Source organism: Delphinapterus leucas, chromosome 4, assembly GCF_059928025.1.
Source record: "Delphinapterus leucas isolate spDelLeu-1000000601 "Yukka" chromosome 4, BTC_Dleu_Yukka2, whole genome shotgun sequence".
In the NCBI taxonomy this organism is placed as follows: Eukaryota; Metazoa; Chordata; class Mammalia; order Artiodactyla; family Monodontidae; genus Delphinapterus; species Delphinapterus leucas.
This window is the reverse complement of record NC_143132.1, coordinates 48,266,905-48,291,345: the sequence shown is the minus strand read 5'-3', so window position 1 is coordinate 48,291,345 and position 24,441 is coordinate 48,266,905. Positions and strand designations below refer to the sequence as shown.

At 37.1% G+C, this 24,441-nt stretch overlaps 1 protein-coding gene across 1 annotated transcript in view; it reads right to left on the bottom strand.

Moving 5' to 3' along the window:
• Positions 1 to 736: 736 nt before the first annotated feature.
• ADGRG7 (adhesion G protein-coupled receptor G7) overlaps positions 737 to 24,441 on the bottom strand; it is a 94,845-nt gene continuing 71,140 nt past the window's right edge. The window contains 4 exon segments of the mRNA XM_089909888.1: positions 737 to 1,074; positions 1,076 to 1,167; positions 22,006 to 22,162; positions 24,189 to 24,344. Of these exon segments, the coding sequence (XP_089766014.1) occupies positions 915 to 1,074; positions 1,076 to 1,167; positions 22,006 to 22,162; positions 24,189 to 24,344 (565 nt within the window). The 3' untranslated portion in view covers positions 737 to 914.

Below are 24,441 nucleotides of genomic sequence, written 5' to 3'. Positions count from 1 at the left end.
AAGGGGTGATTGTGACTAACTTTTCATTTTTTGAGCCTCACTGTCATTTCATCAATAAAAGGGTAAATATATCAAGAACCGGAAGGAAATATTCAGAGGCTTTAGCAACGAGCTTATTTTTCTATGTCTCACTTCCCATTTCTCATGGGGTCAATTCCTCTGGTCATAAAATATGCTTTTTTAACAGAAAAAAAAATACACTTTCCAGAGGTTAAATTGGTGCAAAATTCTTAATTGGAAATAAGAGTATAAGCACATACAAATTTAAAATATTCACAGATCAAAAGTATGATACAGGGGCTTCCCTGGTGGCGCAGTGGTTGAGAGTCCGCCTGCCGATGCAGGGGACACGGGTTTGTGCCCCGGTCTGGGAAGATCCCCCATGCCGCGGAGCGGCTGGGCCCGTGAGCCATGGCCGCTGAGCCTGCGCGTCCGGAGCCTGTGCTCCGCAACGGGAGAGGCCACAGCAGTGAGAGGCCCGCATACTGCAAAAAAAAAAAAAAAGTATGATACATACAAGCTACTCCCTTCAGTGTTCACCAAGAGTCATTTTGTTCTGGAGGGTAAATTTTTCTCCTCATGTCCTTTTTAGTAAACAGTAAAAGAATTTTTTAGGTTCTATATTTTTATCAAACTTTGTCACATAGACTTTAGGACGTACGGAGCAATGATTATCTTGAAAGCTGAGTGGCATTCTTCACTTCATTGGAGTAAGAATCTATTGAATAACAGAAAAACTACCAAATTCACTATCCCTGATGATAATAAACAACAGGTTTTACCTGATTCTTAACCTTAAGCAAAATATACTGAGGGAGACTTTGAGAAGGCTGGGTAATAAAGGAAGGAAATAGAAAAAGTGAAACACATGAGTTGAATAAAAAGAGGACCACAAAAGGTAACAGTTTTCCTGTCTAGATGCTTGGGTTTTCTTGGTCACTTTCAGACGATGCCATTTCCTTGGTAAGTATAGATGGCTTCAGCAGCCAAAAGTGTTCATTTAGGGCTGGTAATGGCCTGAGCGTGTTATACATCCTTACACACAGCCTCAGTGGGGTCACTGATGGCAGCACTCCCAGTAGTTAACGACAATGACTTCAACACTTCGGAAGCTTTACTCTGGAAGATTTTTGTTCTGACAGTGTGGAGGATAAAAATTTGCAATCCCTGGCAGACAGAGTAAAAGTTTAATATTAGATAAGTCTTGAGATAACAGAATAAGGGAAGAAATTGTATTTCACCCTGCCACCCACCCTTCTTCATGTACAGGAACCTGAATTTACCAGTCAGCAGCTGCGGTGTACTTTTTTGTCTAAGAGGGTTAGGGCAATATTCTTCTCATATCTGAAGTGCTATACGTAAGTAGTAGAGTTAAGAGACCTGAATTCAGGTCCCCATTTGCCACATGTTGGCTGTGCAACTGGGAGGCTTATTTTCCTCCTGACACCAACCAATTCTGACACCAACTGGGTGTCCTACAATTTAATTCAATTCTGACACTAACTACTCAGAGTTCGTGTCAGACCCTACAGGTGAAGGGCTCAGTCCCACAAGACTGCCCTCACTAGTGGTGCCAGTAACAAGTATTAGGAGTATTAGGTCCCCGGGCTATCCACACTTCTGTCCAATGCGCCTATTGCCTCCCCACTTCAGGTTTGATAATTTGCTGAAAAGACTCACAGAACTCACTCAGGAAAGAGTTTTACTTACTATTACTTGTTTATTATAAAGGGTACAACTCAGGAACAGCCAAACAGAAGAGATTACAGTGCAAGAGAATTCACTCTCTGAGTGTGTTACCCTCCCAGCACTTTAATCTGTTCACCAACATGCAAGCTCTCCAAACCCCTTCTTTTAGGGGTTTTTATAAAGGTTTCATTACATAGTTGTGATTGATTAAATCATTAGCTGTTGGTAAATGACTCAATATCCAACCCCTCTCCCATTCCTGGAGACTGTGGAGTGGGCTAGAAGTTCCAAGCTTCTAATCAAGCCTTGGTCTTTCTGGTGACCGACCAGCCTCCATACTGAAGCAATCTGGGGGCCTCAGCGACTGGTCATCTTATTAGCATGCAAAAAACACTCATCACTCCGGGGAGTCCAAGGATTAAAGGAACTGTGTGCCAGGAACTGAGGACAAAGACCAAATATTAATTTTTTAGTATACCACAGTAACTTTGCTCTTTTTCTGGTGTCTATGATCTTCGATTTCCTAATGGGGCAGATTGACTATGGGTTACTTAACTCTTCTTACAGTTCTAACATTCTATGATTCTACATTTTTGGAGTTTTGGTAAAATAACTAGAAGTTTGGTATATTTAAGGACAAAAAAAATTTTAAGCACTTCTACTCATTGCTTTTCTGTACGTTACATATGAAGACCAGATATGCACAAGTAATTAACCCACAAAAGACTGAACACTATTTTCTATACATTTTTTAAATGTATAGAACCACTTATTGCAGTCCTATTAATGCCAGACACCTGCTTTTCCTTCAATATTCATCATTTAATCCTTCTCATTTAGTCCTAACTTCAACCCTATAAAATAAGCTTCATTACCCCATGTTACAGATAAGGAAACTATAGCTCAGACAAATTAAGTAAGTTGCCTAAAATTATCCAACCAGTAATCAGAGTCTGGAATTAAAATGTATGTTTGGCTCCAAAACTCCTCTATCCAATACACTGCTCTGTCTCTTGCTTGTAACTGTAATAGAGAGATCATGTAAAGTGTATTACAGCATCTAAAAAACCCTGATAATTCCTCATTAATATCCTTTGTGGAAAAACAGATTAAATAATATCTGCTGTTGAGTTGAGAATATTGTGCCAATCTTCATTTCTTGATTTTGACACTGTTATACAAATCTTATTGGGAAAAGCTGGTCAAAGAGTACATGGGAACTCTGTACTATCTTTGCAACTTCTTGTGTAAGACTATTTCAAAATGAAAAAGTTATTTTAAAAAAATCCATGGATGTCTCCCAGATTGGCATCTATTAAGCTCCAAGCCTTAAAGGGATTATTTCTAGAATCATATCCTATGAATACCGTTACAGACTTCTGGTTCTATGGTTCGATAACTCTGCGAGTTTGACTAATAAAATCCATACATATTGGCAAGGGATAGACTAGTTCTTTGGCCAAAAGCAGGAAGATTAACTTGATTGGGGTATCTACTCCCCTGAAGAAGGCCTTGACGACATAAGGAAGTTTTCAATGGGACATGGGTTTCAGGAGGACAAAAGTGGCTACTGGCCATCCTGATTGTTCAAGGGAGAGAAATTTGTTTTGGAGACATGAAAAATCTGGTCCCTAGAGAAGCATTCTCTTTGTGGAGTACACTATTTCACCTGGATTTTCCAAACTTTAAACTCTAAGGTAAAGATAAGACTGGATAGAATTTCTGGTTGTACAATAATTAGGAAAAAACCTAGACCATGGAGAATCCATAAAGCTACCATCCTGAGGGACTCTGTCTGAATGGATTCCCAATATTTCTGTGCTCCCGAAAATCCCAAAGATGTTATCTGAAAAGACAAAACCTATGGGTCAAACTAATTCTCACTAGCACAAAGATCAAACTATACCTTTTAAGTAGTATCTGTAGCACTTAGTAAATATTTATTAGAATTATAGATTATTCTAAATCTCAAAGGAGCCTTCCAGGTGAACTAAGCTAGTTGTTCCTATTCTTTAGTATACATAACAATCACCTGAAGATTCCTAGCTCTTAGCCCACAGGTTCTGACTGAGGTGGTAAGGGGTGAGGCCCAGGAATCAGCATTTTAACACATTATGTAAATTCTGATGTAGGCAATATTCAAGCTCACTTTGTAAAGCACTGTGTTAATGTTAACAGCCCCCCTTCATTTTATATTTTACATGCCTCACTCAGAAAGGATGTGTGACTTTCCTAAAATCATATGAATAATTAATTGTAGAGCTGGAAGACAGCTTAAATCTCCTGCCTTTTAGTCCAGCACTCCTGCCACATGGCCACCTTCAATTTTGCCATAAAGTATTAAAATTTTGTAACAAGCCTCTATTTTGTCATATGCCTCTCCCGTGCATGGAGGAGAGAATATCCTTGCCTAGACCTTCTTTTAGATACTTTTCTAAATTACTGGTCATTCTAGGTGACAAATCCATGACTCAGCTGGCAATCCCAGACTAAGCTTACACTACTTATTGCCCTTCTGGGGAGTTTCCATTGGGTGTTGCAAACAGTAAAGGTCTGCCTTATATCCATTCAAATTTGGTGGCAGGCACACATCTATTGTTTAATGGAGTTATTCTCTAAAAGCACTGGAGAGGGCTGCCTGAGATAGAGGGTGAGATCCTACACATATTAAACCTGGTGGTAGCAATTCAGATAGTCAAGCAGCTCCCCACATTGCACTCTACAGGCTCTCCATCATTGTGGTCAAGCCAAAATGACTTAATGCCCTCCCCAATGATTTCCGTTTTGTATCAGACTTCCCTCCTCAATGATACTTGACCAGAGCCAGAAACAACCAACACTGAGACAATCTCAAACGCTATAGTTTTTTCACAAAATATTAGAGAAGTATAGCCCATCCCAGTATCAAACTAGATGTTATCTACTGTGAAAGATACACACAAGTATGTTTCTTACACTAGAGAACTGATAATCTAGTTGAGGAGATGAGACTTGTACCCATAAAAAGTTAATTTTTGAGTACAAGGAAAAAGAGGACAAATGAACTTACAAAACTACAATAATTCTATTGTATTTGATAACAAATTTAATTCATAGTTAAATTAATAAATTTAGAATTAAAAAGCATCATTTTAGGGACTTCCCTGGCAGTTCAGTGGTTAAGACTGTGGTTCCAGTGCAGGGGGTGAGGGTTTGATCCCTGGTCTGGGAACAAGATCTCACATTCCACGTAGTAAGCCCACGTAGTAAGTAAATAAATAAATACCTTCATTTTAAGGGATTAAAGCTTATAAGTGAATAATCTATGTGGATTGTACCAATGTCACTTTCCTAAGTTTTATTTATTTATTATTTTTTGTAGGAAAATGTTTTTCTTTTATTTATTTACTTTTTTTGCTGTTATAATTTTTTTAATAGATCTATTATAGTTATATAAGGTGTTATCACTGGAAGAGCTGGGTGAAGTCTACATAGGAACTCTCTGTACTATTTTTATAACTTCTTATGAGTTCAAAATTATTTCAAAAAATATTCTTATGGGTGATATAAGAGTGGGAAGAACCAAAAAAAAAAACATTCTGACCTTTCTCAGCCTTTTTTCCACAACATAAAATCTCATTAAGTTTATAGAATTTCAATGGAAGAAAGATTATTGCCAAGAATTAAATGCCAAGCTAATCTGGGGTTCATGTGCCATGGTACCTAAAGAAAAATTACCAGCTAGGAAAGTCCTCATTAATATTTACTAACTATCTTTTAAATAATTACTCCAAAATATGCTATCATTAATGAGAAATTCATTAAAATTAAGAAGTCAAAATAACATGACAATCTAATAAAGAAGACTGGCAAAAGGCATTGAAACTATTTAAGTATAAGAAAATGCAGTTAGTACAATTATCAAACAAAATCCAACTATTATAAATATTTCTTGAAATAAAATAATGTAGACAGTATAATTTAACAACAATAATTGTATGATAAATTCTAAATTTTACCAATAAAACCAGGAGACAAGAAGCAGATAAACTGTGTTCATTTTACTATCTTTAAAAGGGAGGAATCCTATATATAAAATAGATAACTAATAAGGACCTACTGTATAGCACAGGGAACTCTACTCAATATTCTGTAATAACCTATATGTAAAGAATCTAAAAAAGAATGAATATTTGTATATGTATAACTGATTCACTTTGCTGTACACCTGAAACTAACACAATGTTGTAAATCAACTATACTCCAATTTTTAAAAAAAGGGGAGGAATCAATACATATTGTTTTACTTTGGAAGTTGAAAAATGTATCTTATAAATTGTATTAATGTTTAATAAACAAAAATAATAATTAATGGATGAAAATGTTCTAATTGGAGAAGGTTAAATAAAAGAAAATATAATTTATATGGCACAACATATAAAAAAAAGGAAGAAATCATGGTTACATGTAAAAAAAGAAAATAAGATAACAGAATAAGATCAAACATACCAGTTTTGATAACCAATATTTAGCTATATAGATAAAAGTTTAACTTTTTAAATAAAATAGAAAAACAATGAGAAAATGATTTTAAAAACACAATCTGGGGACTCCCCTGGTGGCTAAGTGGTTAAGAATCCACCTGCCAATGCAGGGGACACAGGTTCAAGCCCTGGTCCGGGAAGATCCCACGTGCCGTGAAGCAACTAAGCCCGTGCACCACAACTACTGAGTCTGAGCTCTAGAGCCCAGGAGCCACAACTACTGAGCCCATGTGCCACAGCTACTGAAGCCTGTGCACCTAGAGCCCGTGCTCTGCAACAAGAGAAGCCACCACAATGAGAAGCCCACACACCGCAATGAAGAGTAATCCCCGCTCGCCACAACTAGAGAAAGCCCGTGCGCAGCAACAAAGGCCCAACGCAGAGACAAATAAATAAATAAAATCTATAAAACAATAATACAATCTAAATATATGGATCTAAAAAAAGGTAAGTCAAAAACAAAGTGACATCGAAAGGTTAATGACAAAAGAACTAACATAGATAAGATCGCATAAAAACAAATTAGAAGTTGCTACATTAATATATGGAAAATTAGATTTCAAGATAAAATAGGACTGAGAGTGACTTGTTATATTGATGAAAGTTATCATGCACCATGTTATCATGTGCAAAGTTATCATGCATCCATGAATTTTTAGAAACATGATAATACAGCATTAATTTGTATAAAGACAAACGGTTAAATAGAAGAAAAACTGGTAGAAAAGTGTAAAAGGGAATTTTACATGCCTTTCTCTGGCTTTGATGAACAAGTTAAAGGTAAATAAGATTTTACAAAAGATAACTTGAAAGCTATAGCCCCTTGAAAAAGTACATATGTGACATCATATAAAAATACTGTCAGAAGATAATCTCAGTAAATATTAAATTGGAAAATTTTTATACTAATAACAATCTATGTAGAATTTTAAGAATTATCCCTTTGCTTTCAGGGTTAGAGGTCTGGAACTTAAGAAGCAAGCTCTCACTAAGGAGTGTCTTTTCTTGCCTCATGTAGGTGGTCCAGTGATCACATTTGTTCACACAAATGATCCTGGTGCAGGGTGTGTAGTTTAGAAGAAGGGTACTTTCCACTGTCGTTAGGAATGTAAATTGGTGCAGACACTGTGGAACACAGTATGGAGCTTCCTCAAAAAAATTAAATATAGAACTACCATATGATCTAGCAATTCCACTTGTGGGCATACAACCAAAGAAAAGAAAAACATTAATTCAAAAAGATACGTGCACCCCAATGTTCATAACAATATTATTTACAATAGCTAAGATATGGAAGCAACCTAAGTGTCCATCAACAGATGAATGGATGAAAAATCAAAGGATATCTCCCAAACTCTAAAAGAAAAAAAAATGAAGATGTGGTATGTATGTACAATGGAATACTACTCAGCCATGAGAAGAATGAAATTTTGCCATTTGCAACAACATGGATAGACTTGGAGGGTATTATGCTTAATGAAATAAGTCAGACTGAGAAAGACAAACACTGTATGATATCACTTTTGTGTAGAATCTAAAAAATAAAACAAACTAGTGAATGTAGCAAAAAAGAAACAGACTCACAGATACAGAGAACAAACTAGTGGATACCAGTGAGGAGAGGGAAGAGGGGAGGGGCAAAATAAAGGTAGGGGATTAAGAGGTACAAGCTACTATGTATAAAATAAATAAGCTACAAGAATATATTGTACAACACAGGGAATATTTTATAAGAACTATAATCTTTAAAAATTGTGAATCACTATATCATATACCTGAAACTTACACAATACTGTAAATCAACTATACCTGAATTAAAAAAAATAAATTTAAAAAGAAGGGTACTTTTATTATATTGAAGTATAATTCACTCTGCCAACTCAGAAAAAAATGGAACCCTGTATACAGAGGGAAAAGTCCTTGTAATATTTTTCATCAGCGTAAAAGGCAATGTTCACTATGGGTAGAGGGATAGAATAAGAAGCACAGAGAGAAATTCCTGATTTCAAGGTTAAGTCTTTCAATAATGCCTCCTTGTTTTATCTTCAACTTTTGACATTCCCCATGTATAATACACAAATACAAAAGAATAAAAACAAAAATCTTGTGAGGTCAAACACAATTTTTATCTTCATCTACCATTTTGGTTCATCTATATGATTATTTTTGCCATGATGAAAATCAGAAGGTGACCATAATCCTTAGTCTAAATGTTGAGCTTCTCTCACAGTAGATACTCCCAAGATGTTAACAGAATGGTTTCCAAAGAAAAAAAGAATATAAATCTTCAATTCAGATTTTTTAAACAAAGTATGAATGGAATTTTTTTAAAGATTTATTATTAAATATATTCTTGAGATAAGTCTCAAGGAATAAAATTATCTTCAGTCCTATGTATGACTTATGTCACAAAAACAACTTTATATGGTTCTGCTCCTATCAAATCAACCCTCTTGCATATTAAAACTATAAACTCTGGACAAAATATTTTTTAAAACCTATATGAAGACATTGGAGGGCAAGCAAAAGCAGTCAGAAACTGGAAGAGGAATCTACACTTAGGGAAAAGGGAGTTCCACTGGGTAGGTTTCCATATTTTGTTTTGTGTTTAATATCTTTTAGCCTGAAGTCACCATAATCAGCCCATGCAGGATGAGTAAACCTGGAGTTGAAACAGGCAGTCTTATTAGGTTGAAAAAACAGAAGACAGGGTTTAGGGCAACCACAGCAGCTGGAAAGTAAGTAACAGTATGGATATGAACATCCAGGAGAAGACAGAGAGGAGGAGCTCCGAGTCTGTTTATAAACTCTGCCCAAATGGCTGATTAACCTCTGAATTACAAATGGTTGGGATGGACTCCAAGAAGCACAGGTAAGGCTAAAAACACTAAACAGAGATTTCAGCTGCCCACCCTAGGGAGAGATAGTTTTCAATTTTAGTCCAGCTAAATTAATCGTATGGCAACTCCACTCTTGGTAGGAATATAGCAGAATGCAGAGTTGCTACAGGGTAGGATCTATAATGCTCTGGAAATAATTGAAATTACCAAACATATGAAAAAACAGAAAAACATGGCCCATACTATAGAAAAAAAGCAATCAATGGAGAATGTCCAAAATGACCCAGATGTTAAATTTAGCAAACAAGAAATTTAAAGTACTATTACAACATGCTTACAGATGTATTCATAGAGTACAAAAGAAAATGTACTCATAATGAGCCAAAAATAAGGAAGTGTAAGCAAAATGTACTACAATAAAATATAACAAAACAAAAATTTGTAAACCAAAAAAGTACAATATCTGAAATAAAAATCACTGGATAGGCTCAATAGCAAACTAAAGATGACTAAAGAAAAAAATCAGTGTCCCTGGAGACAGATCAGCAGGATGATCCAGTCTGATGAATAGCAAGGAGAAAGAATGAGAAAGAATGATCAGAGCTCAGGAACCTGCAGAACAATATTAAATTAACTAACATGTACTTAAGAGTCCCAGAAAGAGAGAAGAGAGAGAATGGGACACAAAAACTATTTGAAAAATAATGACTGAAAATTTCTCAAATTTGATGAAACACATAAATTAATAGATTCAAGAAGCTCAGCAATCCCAAGCAGAATAAGTGCAAAAAGTAAAATAAAATAATATCTGGGCACATTATAGTCAAAATGATAAAAGTCAAAAATAAAGGGAAAACCCTGAAAATAACCAGAGGAAAGTAACACATTATATAACAGGAGGAAAAATAATGCAAAACATTGAAGATGTCTCATTAGAAACTGGAGCCAGTTTGTGAAATTACTTCTTCATAGTGCTAAAAGGAAAAAAAAACTCTGTCAAGTCATAATTCTATATCCAGTGAAAATGTCTCTCAACAATGAAAGCTAAATAAAGACATTTTTAGGTAAAAGAAAACTGAAAGAATTTTTCACCAGAAGATATATACTAAGAAATTCCAAAGGAAAGTTTTCAGCCTGAAGGGAAACAAAATCACATGGAAATTCAGATCTTCAAGAAGGGATTAAGAACAAGCAAAACCAATAACACTTCATTGTTGGGTTTATAATGTATGCACATGTAGTACATCAGATAACTATAACATAAAGGAAGGAAGAATAACACATAAGTTTATACTGTTATAAGAGTCTTAAATTTTAGTGGAAGTGGTAAAATATTAACTCTGTTGAGTATGGAAAGTTAAGGATGTATAATGTATCCCTAAATCAACAAAATATATGCTGGGATATTGCTTAATAACCAACATATAAATTATAATGGAATCCTAGTACTACTAAATTTACCCAAAAGTAGGCAGGAAAAGAGGAACAAAGGAATAAAAAATAGAGTGGCAACAGAAAGCAAATAGTAAAATGTTAGACATAAATTCACGCACATTAATAATTACATTAGCTCAAACAGACTAAACACTCAAAAGACAGAGATTGCCAGAATTGATAAAAGACCCATCTACTTGCTGTCTGTAAGATACATACTTTAAATATAAAGGCACAGATAGGTTGAAAGTGGAGGGATGAAAAAATATGTATCATGTAATCAATATGCATAAGAAGGCCGTATATCAGATAAAGTAGACTTCATGACAAAGAGCATTATCAGAGTTAAGGAGGGACATTTCCAAATGATAAAGGGTCAGTTCATTCAAAGTCATAATAATCATAGGGCTTACCTGGTGGCGCAGTGGTTGAGAATCTGCCTGCTAATGCAGGGGACACGGGTTCGAGCCCTAGTCTGGGAGGATCCCACATGCCATGGAGCAACTAGGCCCATGAGCCACAACTACTGAGCCTGCACGTCTGGAGCCTGTGCTCCGCAAAAAAAGAGGCCACGATAGTGAGAGGCCCGTGCACTGTGATGAAGAGTGGCCCCCACTTGCCACAACTAGAGAAAGCCCTTGCACAGAAACGAAGACCTAACACAGCCAAAAATAAATAAATTAATAAACTCCTACCCCCAACATCTTAAAAAAAAACATAATAATCATAAATGTCTATGCATCTAATAGCAGAACCTCAACACATGTGATGCAAAAATTGACAGAACTAAGGAGAGAATAAACAAATTCACAATCACAGTTGGAGATTTTAGCATTCCTTTTTCAGCAGTTGAAAGAACCAAAAATGTTGGTAAGAAAATCTGTACAGTACTAACAATCATCTATTGACATTTTTAGTACACTATACCTGACAACTACAGAATACCATTCTTTTCCAAGTTAAATGTTTTGTTCACCAAGATAGACCAAATGCTTATTAGTCCATAAAATCAGTCTCATTAAATTTAAAAGAATTAAAAGAAAAAAATTCAGACACAACTTACCAAGGCTGAATCAAGATGTAATAGAAAATCTAAATGGAGCAATAATGAACAAGGAGATTGAATCAGGAATTTAAAATCTCACAACACATAAAAGCCCAGGACAAGATGGCTTCACAGGTGAGCTATACCAAACATTTAAAGAATGAATACCAAACCTTCTCAAACTCTCCCAAAAAAAAGTGAAGATGAAGGAACATTTGCAAACTCTTTACAGGGCCAGCATCACCCTAATACTGAAGCCAGATAAGGACACTACAAGAAAAGAAAATTACAAGCCATATTCCTGATGACCATAGATGCAAAATCCTCAACAAAATATTAGCAAACTGAATTCAAAAATACATTAAAAGGATCATACATCATGATCAAATGGGACTCAACCCTGGAAGCAAGAATGGTTCAACATATGCAAATCAGTAAATGTGATATACCACATGAACAGAATAAAGGACAAAAATCGGGATCATTTCAATAGGTGCAGAAAAAGTATTTAACAAAATTCAACATGCTTTCATGAGAAAAACTCTCAACAAATAAGGTATAGAAAGATTGTTCATCAACATAATAAAGGCCACATCTGACAAGCCCACAGCTAACATCACACTCAATGGTGAAAATTAAAAGCCTTTCCTCTAAGACAGGAATAAGACAAGGATGCCCACTCTTGCCACATCCATTCAACATACTACTGGAAGTCCTAGTCAGAACAATAGCCAGGAAAAAGAAATAATAGGTATCCAAGTTGGAAAGGAAAAAATAATACTGTCTCTGCTGGCAGACGAAATTACCTTAAATACAGAAAACCCAAAAGGCTCCACCAGAAAACCAGAACTAACAAATAAATTTAGTAAAGTTGCAGGATAAAAAAATAACATACAGAAATCAGTTGCAGGAGACCTTCAAGATGGCGGAGGAGTAAGACATGGAGATCACCTTCCTCCCCACAAATACATCTACACGTGGAACAACTCCTACAGAACACCTACTGAATGCTGGCAGAAGACCTCAGACTTCCCCCAAAAGCAAGAAACTCTCCACATACCTGGGTAGGGCAAAAGAAAAAAGAAAAAACGAGACAAAAGAATAGGGATGGGACCTGCACCTCTGGGAGAGAGCTGTGAAGGAGGAAAAGTTTCCACACACTAGGAAGCCCCTTCGCGGGCAGAGACAGTGGGTGGGAGTGGGTGAAGCTTCAGAGCCACGGAGGAGAGCACAGCAACAGGGGTGCAGAGGGCAAAGTGGACGGATTCCTGCACAGAAGATTGATGCTGACCAGCACTCACCAGCCTGAGAGGCTTGTCTGATCACACCCTGGGGCGGGTGGGGGCTGGGAGCTGAGGCTCGGGCTTCAGAGGCCAGATCCCAGGGAGAGGACTGGGGTTGGCTGCATGAACACAGCCTGAAGGGGGCTAGTGAGCCACAGCTAGCCAGGAGGGAGTCCGGGAAAAAGTCTGAAACTCCCTAAGAGGAGAGAGACCATTGTTTTAGGGGGCGCAAGGACAGGGGATTCAGAACACCGCTTAAATGAGCTCCAGAGACGGGCGCGAGCCCCAGCTAACAGCACGGACCCCAGAGACAGGCATGAAACCCTAAGGCTCCTGCTGCAGCCACCAAGAAGCCTGTGTGTAACCACAGGTCACTATCCACACCTGCCCTCCCAGGAGCCTGTGCAGCCCACAACTGCCAGGGTCCCGTGATCCAGGGACAACTTCCCGGGGAGAACACATGGTGCGCCTCAGGCTGTTGCAATGTCATGCCGGCCTCTGCCGCCACAAGCTTGCCCCACATTCCACACCCCTCCCTACCCCCAGCCTGAATGAGCCAGAGCCACCTAATCAGCTGCTACTTTAACCACATCCTGTCTCAGCAAAGAACAGACACCCTCAGGTGAACTACACACACAGGCAAGGCCAAATACAAAGCTGAATCCCAGGAGCTGTGCGAACAAAGAAGAGAAAGGGAAATCTCTCCATGCAGTCTCAGGAGCTGTGGATTAAATCTCCACAATCAACCTGATGTACCCTGCATCTCTGGAATGCCTGAATAGACATTGAATCACCCCAAAATTGAGGCAGTGGACCTTGCGGGCAACTGTAGACTTGGGATTTGCTGTCTGCATCTAATTTGTTTCTGGTTTTAAGTTTATGTTAGTTAAGTATTTAGAGTTTATTATCATTGGTAGATTTGTTTATTGATTTCGTTGCTCTCTTCCTTTTTTCCTTTTATATATAGATTTTTTTGCTTTTTCTCTTTTTGTGAGTGCGTATGTGTATGCTTCTTTGTGTGAGTTTGTCTGTATAGTTTTACTTTTACCATTTGTCCTAGCGTTCTATCTGTCCAGGTTTTTTGTTTGTTTCTTTGTTTTTAGTATAGTTTTTAGTGCTTGTTATCATTGGTGGATTTGTTTTATGTTTGTTTGCTCTCTTCTTTCTTTTTTTATTACTTTTTGATTTATTTTTAATAATACTTTATTTTAAAAACTTTTATTATATTTATTTTTCATTTCTTTACTTCTTTTCTCCCTTTTCTTCTGAGCCATGTGACTGGTAGAGTCTGGGTGCTCTAGCCAGGTGTCAGGCCTGTACCTCTGAGGTGGGAAAGCTGAGTTCAGAACATTGGCCTACAAGAGACCTCCTGGCTCCAGGTAATATCAAATGGTGAAAGCTCTCCCAGACATCTCCATCTCAACATTAAGACTCAGCTCCACTCAATGACCAGCAAGATACAGTGCTGGAAACCCTATGACAAACAAATAGCAGGACACACACACAACCCCACCCATTAACAGAGAAGCTGCCTAAAATCATAATAATGTCACAGACACCCCAAAACTCAACACTGGACATGGTCCTGCCCACCAGAAAGACAAGATCCAGCCTCATACACCAGAACACAGGCACTAGTCCCCTCGGCCAGGAAGCCTACACAACCGACTGAACCAAACTTCATCACTGGGGGAAGACACCAAAAACAACGGGAACTATGAACGTGCAGGCTGCAAAAAGGAGACCCCATAGTAAGTTAAGCAAAATGAGAAGACAGAGAAACACACAGCAAATAAAGGAGCAAGGTAAAAATCCACCAGACCAAACAAATGAAGAGGAAATAGGCAGTCTACCTGAAAAAGTATCAGAGTAATGATAGTAAAGATGATCCAAAATCTTGGAAATAGAATGGAGAAAATACAAGAAACGTTTAAAAAGGACCTAGAAGAACTAAAGAGCAAACAAACAATGCTGAACAACACAATAAATGAAATTAAAAATTCTCTAGAAGGAATCAATAGCAGATTAACTGAGGCAGAAGAACAGATAAGTGACCTGGAAGATAAAACAGTGGAAATAACTACTGCACAGCAGAATAAAGACAAAAGAATGAAAAGAATAGAGGACAGTCTCAGAGACCTCTGGGACAATATTAAATGCACCAACATTCGAATTACAGGGGTCCTAGAAGAAGAAGAGAAAGAGAGAGGGACTGATAAAATATTTGAAGAGATTATAGTTGAAAAATTCCCTAATATGGGAAAGGAAATAGTCAATCAAGTCCAGGAAGCACAGAGGGTCCCATACAGGATAAATCCAAGGAGAAACATGTCAAGACACATATTAATCAAACTATCAAAAATTAAAGACAAAGTAAAATGTTAAAGGCAGCAAGGGGAAAACAACAAATAACATATAAGGGAATCCCCATAAGGTTAACAGCTTATCTTTCAGCAGAAACTCTGCAAGCTAGAAGGGAGTGGCAGGACATATTTAAAGTGATGAAAGGGAAAAACTTACAATCAAGATTACTCTACCCAGCAAGGATCTCATTCAGATAAGGTGGAGAAATTAAAACCTTTACAGATGAGCAAAAGCTAAGAGAATTCAGCACCACCAAGCCAGCTTTACAATGAATGCTAAAGGAACTTCTCTAGGTAGGAAACACAAGAGAAGGAAAAGCCCTACAATAAAAAGCCCAAAACAATTAAGAAAATGGTAAGAGGAACATACATATCGATAACTACCTTAAATGTAAATGGTTAAATGCTCCAACCAAAAGAAAAAGACTGGCTAAATGGATACAAACAGAAGACCGATATATATGCTGTCTACAAGAGACACACTTCAGACCAAGGGACACATACAAACTGAAAGTGAGGGGATGGAAGAAAGTATTCCATGCAAATGGAAATCAAAAGAAAGCTGGAGTAGCAATTCTCATTTCAGAAAAAATAGACTTTAAAATAAAGACTATTACAAGAAACAAAGAATGACACTACATAAGGATCAAGGTATGAATCCAAGAAGAAAATATAACACTTGTAAATATTTATGCACCCAACATAGGAGCACCTCAATACATAAGGCAAATGCTAACAGCCATAAAAGGGGAAATCGACAGTAATACAATCATAGTAGGGGACTTTAACATAGTAGGGGACTTTAATCTGTCCACTTTCACCAATGGACAGATCATCCAAAATGAAAATAAATAAGGAAACACAAGCTTTAAATGATACATTAAACAATATGGACTGAATTGATAATTATAGGACATTCCATCCAAAAGCAACAGAATACACTTCCTTCTCAAGTGCTCATGGAACATTCTCCAGGATAAATCACATCTTGGGTCACAAATCAAGCCTAGGTAAATTAAAGAAAACTGAAATTGTGTCAAGTATCGTTTCCAACCATAACGCTATGAAACTAGATATCAATTACAGTAAAAAATCTGTAAAAACTACAAACACATGGAGGCTAAACAATACACTACTAAATAACCAAGAGATCACTGAAGAAAACAAAGAGGAAATCAAAAAATACCTAGAAAAAAATGACAATGAAAACACGATGACCCAAAGCCTATGGGATGCAGCAAAAGCAGTCCTCAGAGGCAAGTTTATAGCACTACCATGCTACCTCAAGAGACAAGAAACATCTCAAATAAAAAACCTAACCTTACACCAAAAGCAATTAGAGAAAGAAGAACAAAAAAACCCTTAGTTAGCAGAAGGAAAGAAATCGTAAAGATCAGATCAGAAATAAATGAAAAAGAAATGAAGGAAACAATAGCAAAGATCAATAAAACTAAAAGCTGGTTCTTTGAGAAGATAAACAAAATTGATAAACCATTAGCCAGACTCATCAAGAAAAAAAGGGAGAAGACTCAAATCCACAGAATTAGAAATGAAAAAGGAGAAATACAAACTGACACTGCAGAAATACAAAGGATCATGAGAGATTACTACAAGCAACTATATGCTAATAAAATGGACAACCTGGAAAAAATAGACAAATTCTTAGAAAAGCAAAACCTTCCGAGACTGAACCAGGAAGAAATAGAAAATATAAACAGACCAATCACAAGCACTGAAATTGAGACAGTGATTAAAAATCTTCCAACAAACAAAAGTCCAGGACCAGATGGCTTCACAGGCGAATTCTATAAACATTTAGAGAAGAGCTAACACCTATACTTCTCAAACTCTATCAAAATATAGCAGAGGTAGGAACACCCCCAAACTCTTTCCATGAGGCCTCCATCACCCTGATACCAAAACTAGACAGAGATGCCACAAAAGTAGAAAACTACCGGCCATTATCACTGATGAACATGGGTGCAAAAATCCACAACAAAATACTAGCAAACAGAATCCAACAGCACACTAAAAGGATCATACACCATGATCAAGTGGGATTTATCCCAGAGATGTGAGGATTCTTCAATATATGCAAATCAATCAATGTGATACACCATAACAACAAATTGAAGGAGAAAAACCATATGATCATCTCAATACATGCAGAAATATCTTTCAGCAAAATTCAACACCCATTTATGATAAAAACCTTCCAGACAGTAGGCATAGAGGGAACTTACCTCCACATAATAAAGGCCATATATGACAAACCCACAGCCAACACCGTTCTCAATGGTGAAAAATTGAAACCATTTCATCTAAGATCAGGAACAACACAAGGTTGTCTACTCTCACCACTATAATTCAACATAATTTTGGAAGTTTTAGCCACAGCAATCAGAGAAGAAAAAGAAATAAAAGGAATCCAAAGGCTTCCCTGTTGGCACAGTGGTTGGGAGTCCGCCTGCCGATGCAGAGGACACGGGTTCGTGCCCCGGTCCGGGAAGATCCCACATGCCGCGGAGCGGCTGGGCCCGTGAGCCATGGCCACTGAGCCTGCGCGTCTGGAGCCTGTGCTCTGCAACAGGAGAGACCACAACAGTGAGAGGCCCGTGTATCACAAAAAAAATAAATAAATAAAAGGAATCCAAATTGGAAAAGAAGAAGTAAAGCTGTCGCTGTTTGCAGATGACATGATACTATACATAGAGAATCCTAAGGATGCTACCAGAAAACAACTAGAGCTGATCAATGAATTTGGTAAAGTAGCAGGATACAAAATTAATGCACAGAAATCTCTGGCATCCCTATACACTAATGATGAAAAACCTGAAAGAGAAATTAAGGAAACACTCTCATTTACCATTGCAAAAAAAGAATAGAATACATAGGAATAAACCTACCTAAAGAGACAAAAGACCGGAATGCAGAAAACTGTAAGACACGGATGAAAGAAATTAAAGATGCTATGAACGGATGGAGAGATACACCAGACTCTTGCATTGGAAGAATCAACACTGTGAAAATGACTATACTACCCAAAGCAATCTACAGATTCAATGCTATCCCTATCAAATGACCAATGGCATTTTTCACAGAATTAGAACAAAAAATTTCACAATTTGTATGGAAACAAAAGAGACCCCGAATAGCCAAAGCAATCGTGAGAAAGAAAAATGGAGCTGGAGGAATCAGGCTCCCAGACTTCAGACTAAGCTACAGTAATGAAGACAGTATGGTACTAGCACAAAAACAGAAATATAGATCAATGGAACGGGATAGAAAGCCCAGAGATAAACCCATGCACATATGGTCACCTTATTTTAGAATAAGGAGGCAAGAATATACAGTGGAGAAAAGAGAGACTCTTCAATAAATGCTGCAGAGAAAACTGGACAGCTACATGCAAAAGAATGAAATTAGAACACTCCCTAACACCATACAGAAAAATAAATTCAAAATGGATTAAAGACCTAAATGTAAGGCCAGACACTATAAAACTCTTAGAGGAAAACATAGGCAGAACACTCTATGACATAAATCACAGCAAGATCCTTTTTGACCCACCTCCTAGAGAGTTGGAAATAAAAACAAAAATAAACAAATGGGACCTAATGAAACTTAAAAGCTTCTGCACAGCAAAGGAAACCATAAACAAGACCAAAAGACAACCCTCAGAATGGGAGAAAATATTTGCAAACGAAGCAACTGACAAAGGATTAATCTCCAAAATTTACAAGCAGTTCATGTAGCTTAATATCAAAAAAACAAACAACTCAATCCACAAATGGGCAGAAGATCTAAGTAGACATTTCTCCAAAGAAGATATACAGATTTCCAACAAACACATGAAAGGATGCTCAACATCACTACTCATTAGATAAATGCAAATCAAAACTACAATGAGGTATCACCTCACACCAGTCAGAATGGCCATCATAAAAATATCTACAAACAATAAATGCTGGAGAGGGTGTGGAGAAAAGGGAACCCTCTTGCACTGTTGGTGGGGATGTAAATTGATACAGCCACTATGGAGAACAGTGTGGAGGTTCCTGAAAAAACTAAAAATAGACTACCATACGACCTAGCAATCTCACTACTGGGCATATACCCTGAGAAAACCATAATTCAAAATGAGTCATCTACCTCAATGTTCATTGCAGCTCTATTTACAATAGCCAGGACATGGAAGCAACCTAAGTGTCCATCAAAAGATGAATGGATAAAGAAGATGTGGCATATATATACAATGGAATATTACTCAGCCATAAAAAGAAATGAAATCAAATTATTTGTAGTGAGGTGGATGGACCTAGAGTCTGTCATACAGAGTGAGGTAAGTCAGAAAGAGAAAAACAAATACCATGTGCTAACACATATCTATGGAATCTCAAAAAAAAAAAAAAGCTTCTGAAGAACGTAGTGGCAGGACAGGAATAAAGACACAGATGTAGAGAATAGACTTGAGGACATGAGGAGGGGGAAGGGTAAGCTGGGACGAAGTGAGAGAGTGGCATGGACATATTTACACTACCAAATGTAAAATAGATACATTTTACATAGCACAGGGAGATCAGCCCGGTACTTTGTGACCACCTAGAGGGGTGGGATAGGGAGCGTGGGAGGGAGCCATGAGAGGGAGGAGATATGGGGATATATGAATATATATGTATGGCTGATGCACTTTATTTTGAAGCAGAAACTAACACACCATTGTAGACCAATTATACTCCAACCAAGATTTTAAAAAAAAGAAAAAGAAATTATTTGCATTTCTATACACTAACAACAAACTACCTGAAAAAGAAATTAATAAATCAATCCCACTTACAATAGTATAAAAAACAATGTAATACTTAGAAATAAGTTTAACCAAGGAAAAATCTATACACTGTAAGCTATGACACTGAAGAAAAAGCCTGAAGAAGACATAAATCAATGGAAAGGTATCTGTGTTCTTGGACTGGAAAAATTAATACTGTGAAAATTTCCATACTACCCAAAGTAATCTAAAGAGTCAATGCAATCCTACCAAAATTCCAATGGTATTTTTCACAGAAACATCTATCCTAAAATTTGAAAAAACTATCCTAAATATTGAAATCATTATCTTGAAGGGAAAACTGCACACCCATGTTCACTGCAGCATTATTCACAATAGCTAAGATATAGAAATAACCTAAATGTCCTTTGATGAATGAATGTGTAAAGAAAATTCATGGTAGATACATGCAATGGAATATTATTCAGCCATAAAAAAGAAGGAAATCCTGCCATTTGTGACAACATAGATGAGCCTGGAGGGCATTACGCTAATTGCTATAAGCCAGACAAGAATGACAAACACATGTGGTATCAGTTACATGTGGAATTTTTTTAAAGCCAATTTCATAGAAACAGAAAATAGAATGGTGGTTGCCAGGGGCTGGGGGGAGAGGTAAATAGGGTAGTATAGGTCAAAGAGTACAAAGTTTTAAACTATAAGAAGAATAAGAACCCAATGTACAACATGGTGACTATAGTTGATAATATGGTATCATGTACTTAAAAGTTGCTGAGTAGTTAAGCATTCTCACCATACACACACAAAGTATTTAACGATGTCTTTAAAAATAATACAAATGAACTTATTTACAACACATAAATAGACCCACAGACATAGAAAACAAACCTATAGTTACCAAAGGGGATAACAGGATGGGGGGAGATAAATTAATTGTTTGGGATTAACATGTAAAAATACCATATAAAAAATAGGTAACCAGGGACTTCCCTGGTTGGCGCAGTGGTTAAGAATCCTCCTGCCAATGCAGGGGACACGGGTTCAATCCCTGGTCCAGGAAGACCACACATGCCATGGAGCAACTAAGCCTAGGAGCCACAACTACTGAAGCCCGTGTGCCTAGAGCCCATGCTCTGCAACAAGAGAAGCCACCACAATGAGAAGCCCATGCACTGCAACGAAGAATAGCCCCTGCTCTCCACAACTAGAGGAAGCCCACATGCAGCAACAAAGACGCAATGCAGCCAAAAAAAAAAAAGGTAACCAGCAAGGACCTACTGTATAGCACAGAGAACTATGCTCAATATCTTTTAATAACCTGTAATCGAAAAGCATGTGAAAAAGTATATATATATTTATATAAAAAACGGAATCACTTTGCTGTATACCAGAAACTAACACAGCATTGTAAATCAACTATACTTCCACTATACTTTAATTTAAAAAAAAGAAAAAAAATTAACTATGTAAAGTGATGAATGTGTTATTTTGATCATTCTATATGTATATGTGTATCAAATCATCAAGTTGCTCATTTTAAAATATACAGTAATAGTTGGCAATTATTCCCAATTATTCCTCAATAAAGTTTTTTTAAAAATAAGATAATCATAAAATTTCAAAAAAGAGAGAAAGAAGAAATTAAGCCAATCCCACAGGGTCCAAGCTCCAGGGATCACTGTAACATTGACCATATAACCACGGTGAGGTGCTGTGAACCTGCTGCATGGCGGAGAGGCAAAGGAGGTGCCTCCCAAGCTAGCTGCTCAACAAAATCTCTTCTGCTCAGAGAAGAGGGACTAACATTGGCCAACCCCATTGCAATTACGTTCCATGAACTCCAGTCCAGGAAAGGATATAGTAGGTAAGTCATAAAAAAGTTTTTCTTCCCCTTTCCTCAAAGTGTATTAAAAATAGAGTCACCCAAAATTAACTAAGCAATGACTTTCAGGGAGTTTTAAGATAAGAAAACTTTGGTCCAGGTGATATCATCTCTGCCACTCCATAGTCTACTACTTTCAGACTAATCCACACCATACCTGAGTAGTGTTGAAAAGGCAGAATAAGTAGCTGAAGGTGACCCTGATGCCATCATCATCCATTAGCATTAAGTATGCCAGAATCCAGGTAACTCCAAAAACGACTGCAACAGATAATGTGCTAAGAAACTTCTTGAGGACTGAAAACTTCTTTGTGCTAAGTAAGAGAAAACAAGAAAGGAAATATGGTTCATTCAGGTTTTTACTTATTAATATCATTGTTACCCTTCTACTGAAAATATGTATTCAGCTGCACATATACACTGTTCATTAAACAATATTATGCCTCAGGTGGAAAAACCTATGTCACTCTGAATTAAAGAGAGAAAGAGAGGAAGAGAGGAAGGAAGGAAGGGAGGAAGACAGTGATATCTGCTTAAAAGCTCAGGCATAAACAGTTCCTGAAATACTACTGCAGGCAAATTTCACATAGAATTAACTTTTTCTTTGGAACTGAATTTGATGTTAGCGATTATAACTACTGGATCAGTAATTCCTTTTTTGGGCATCTGGGACCATCCCATGTCATAAGTTGATATCAGAATGAAAATTTATTAAAGCACAAAGTGACCTTCTTCCCTGTTATGCTAAGTCTATATCCCTGGAACCTGAGCTTGGCCATATGACTCACTTTGACCAGAGGGACATTAGCATTTGTTCCACAAACAAAGGCTTGAAAGCATTCCACTCATCAGAGCGTGTTTTTTCTTATTGCTCTTTGGAACCCTGAGAGTACTATGTTAAGAGAGAGACCACATGCAGCAGAGGCGAGCTTTCCCAAATGAGCAGTTCCCACTCAATACCAACCAACCAACAACCATCAGACATGAAAGTGATTCATCCTAAGTAATCTACCAGCATTCAAGCCAGCCAAAACCAAAACAACTACATGATCAACACTCAAACTTATGACAAGTAATAAATATTTATCATTCTAAGCCATTGAATTTGGGGGTAATTTGTTATACAGCAAAAGCTAACTGATACATAGAAGATAATTTGTTAAACAATTAAATTGTAACCTGCTCTTCACTGTAACTAAGCTAATTTAAGAACCATGAGTTGCCAGTCAAAATTTTGAAACATTACAAATTTGTTTGATGTCTGTGGCCAAAATGATATTGCTTTGTATAAAAGAAATATAACTTAACTTACAATTAAGCTAACAAGACTTCACCAAGGTTTTTCTGCATTGTTAAGAAAACATAGGTTTGAATGATTATCAGTGATAGTCTTTTCTCCACATTTCCCCTCAATATGGGTTATCATCCATATAGGAAAGATGATACTCTTGATTGGTAAAGTACATGTTTAAGATTACATTCCCACTAATCATGGCTGTTTTCACCCATCTGTTCATTCAAAATGGATCTATATGGTGACCAAGAAAGTTCACAGATGTACTTATAGTAAGTCTACTTGGGTTAAGAAGAGTCTTGTAGAATTAAGCCTGAATTCACAGCCTCATTAGCACTGTGTTCTAACCAATTCATGCTGTAGGATGTGGAGGTAAGGGGAGTATATGTGTTTAATAGCTTCTGTTATTTGTCTCTCCAACTGAAAGCTCTTTCTGTATATTAGCAATGACAATGAAAATGCTTATTGGGGTCAGAAAAGTTACAGAGAGGAAACAAGCAGTCCACATGGGAACTGATAAACCAGAGAGCACACACCCCATCTGCAGGGAATGTGGGCCCAATGTTGCCCAATGTTCCAATTTTTATATGTTTGCAACAAATTTTTAAAAATTTAAAGCTGTTATATGATTCAGGCAACACACGTAAAATATAATCTACAGTTACTAGTTTCTAAAATGAAAATACAGTTACCAGCATCTCCTCACAATCCTCTCATATTTTTAATTATTCAAATCTGATTTCATGAATATTTGGGATTGGGGGATACATTTTTTTTCTTGATGTCTTTGGGTTGGATTTTTAGTTGGGCTCATACAGTGCAAAAGTATCTTAGGTAATGCAAGACTCACATTGTAGTCTTGATGTTGGAAGATGAGAAGATCCACCTTCTGAGACAAAGTTTAAGAGAAAATCTGTCCTGCAAACCACATATCCTTGCCATTTCCCCCAAATCTGAAAACTCTTCTAGGAGCTGTGGATGTATTCCTGTGCTATATTTAGTACATAAGCCATGCCTTCCAGCTTCTGATTCATTGGGAATCTTACCTCTTCAGATTCTGATTATTCTTCCACAGCACTTTGACTACAATGACAATAAATATAACAACATTGCTGATGAGGATAATGGTCACAGGTAGGATGAATGACCACAACAATGGACTTGGTATCAAACGACTGCTTTCTTGAGTTTCCAGCCAGCAGCTGTGGAGAGAAAAGAAATTATTTCAGCAGACTAAGAAAGCAGAGAAAAGAAATGATTTCAGCAGAAAGAAACGTATACAAACTCTTCTCTATGCTG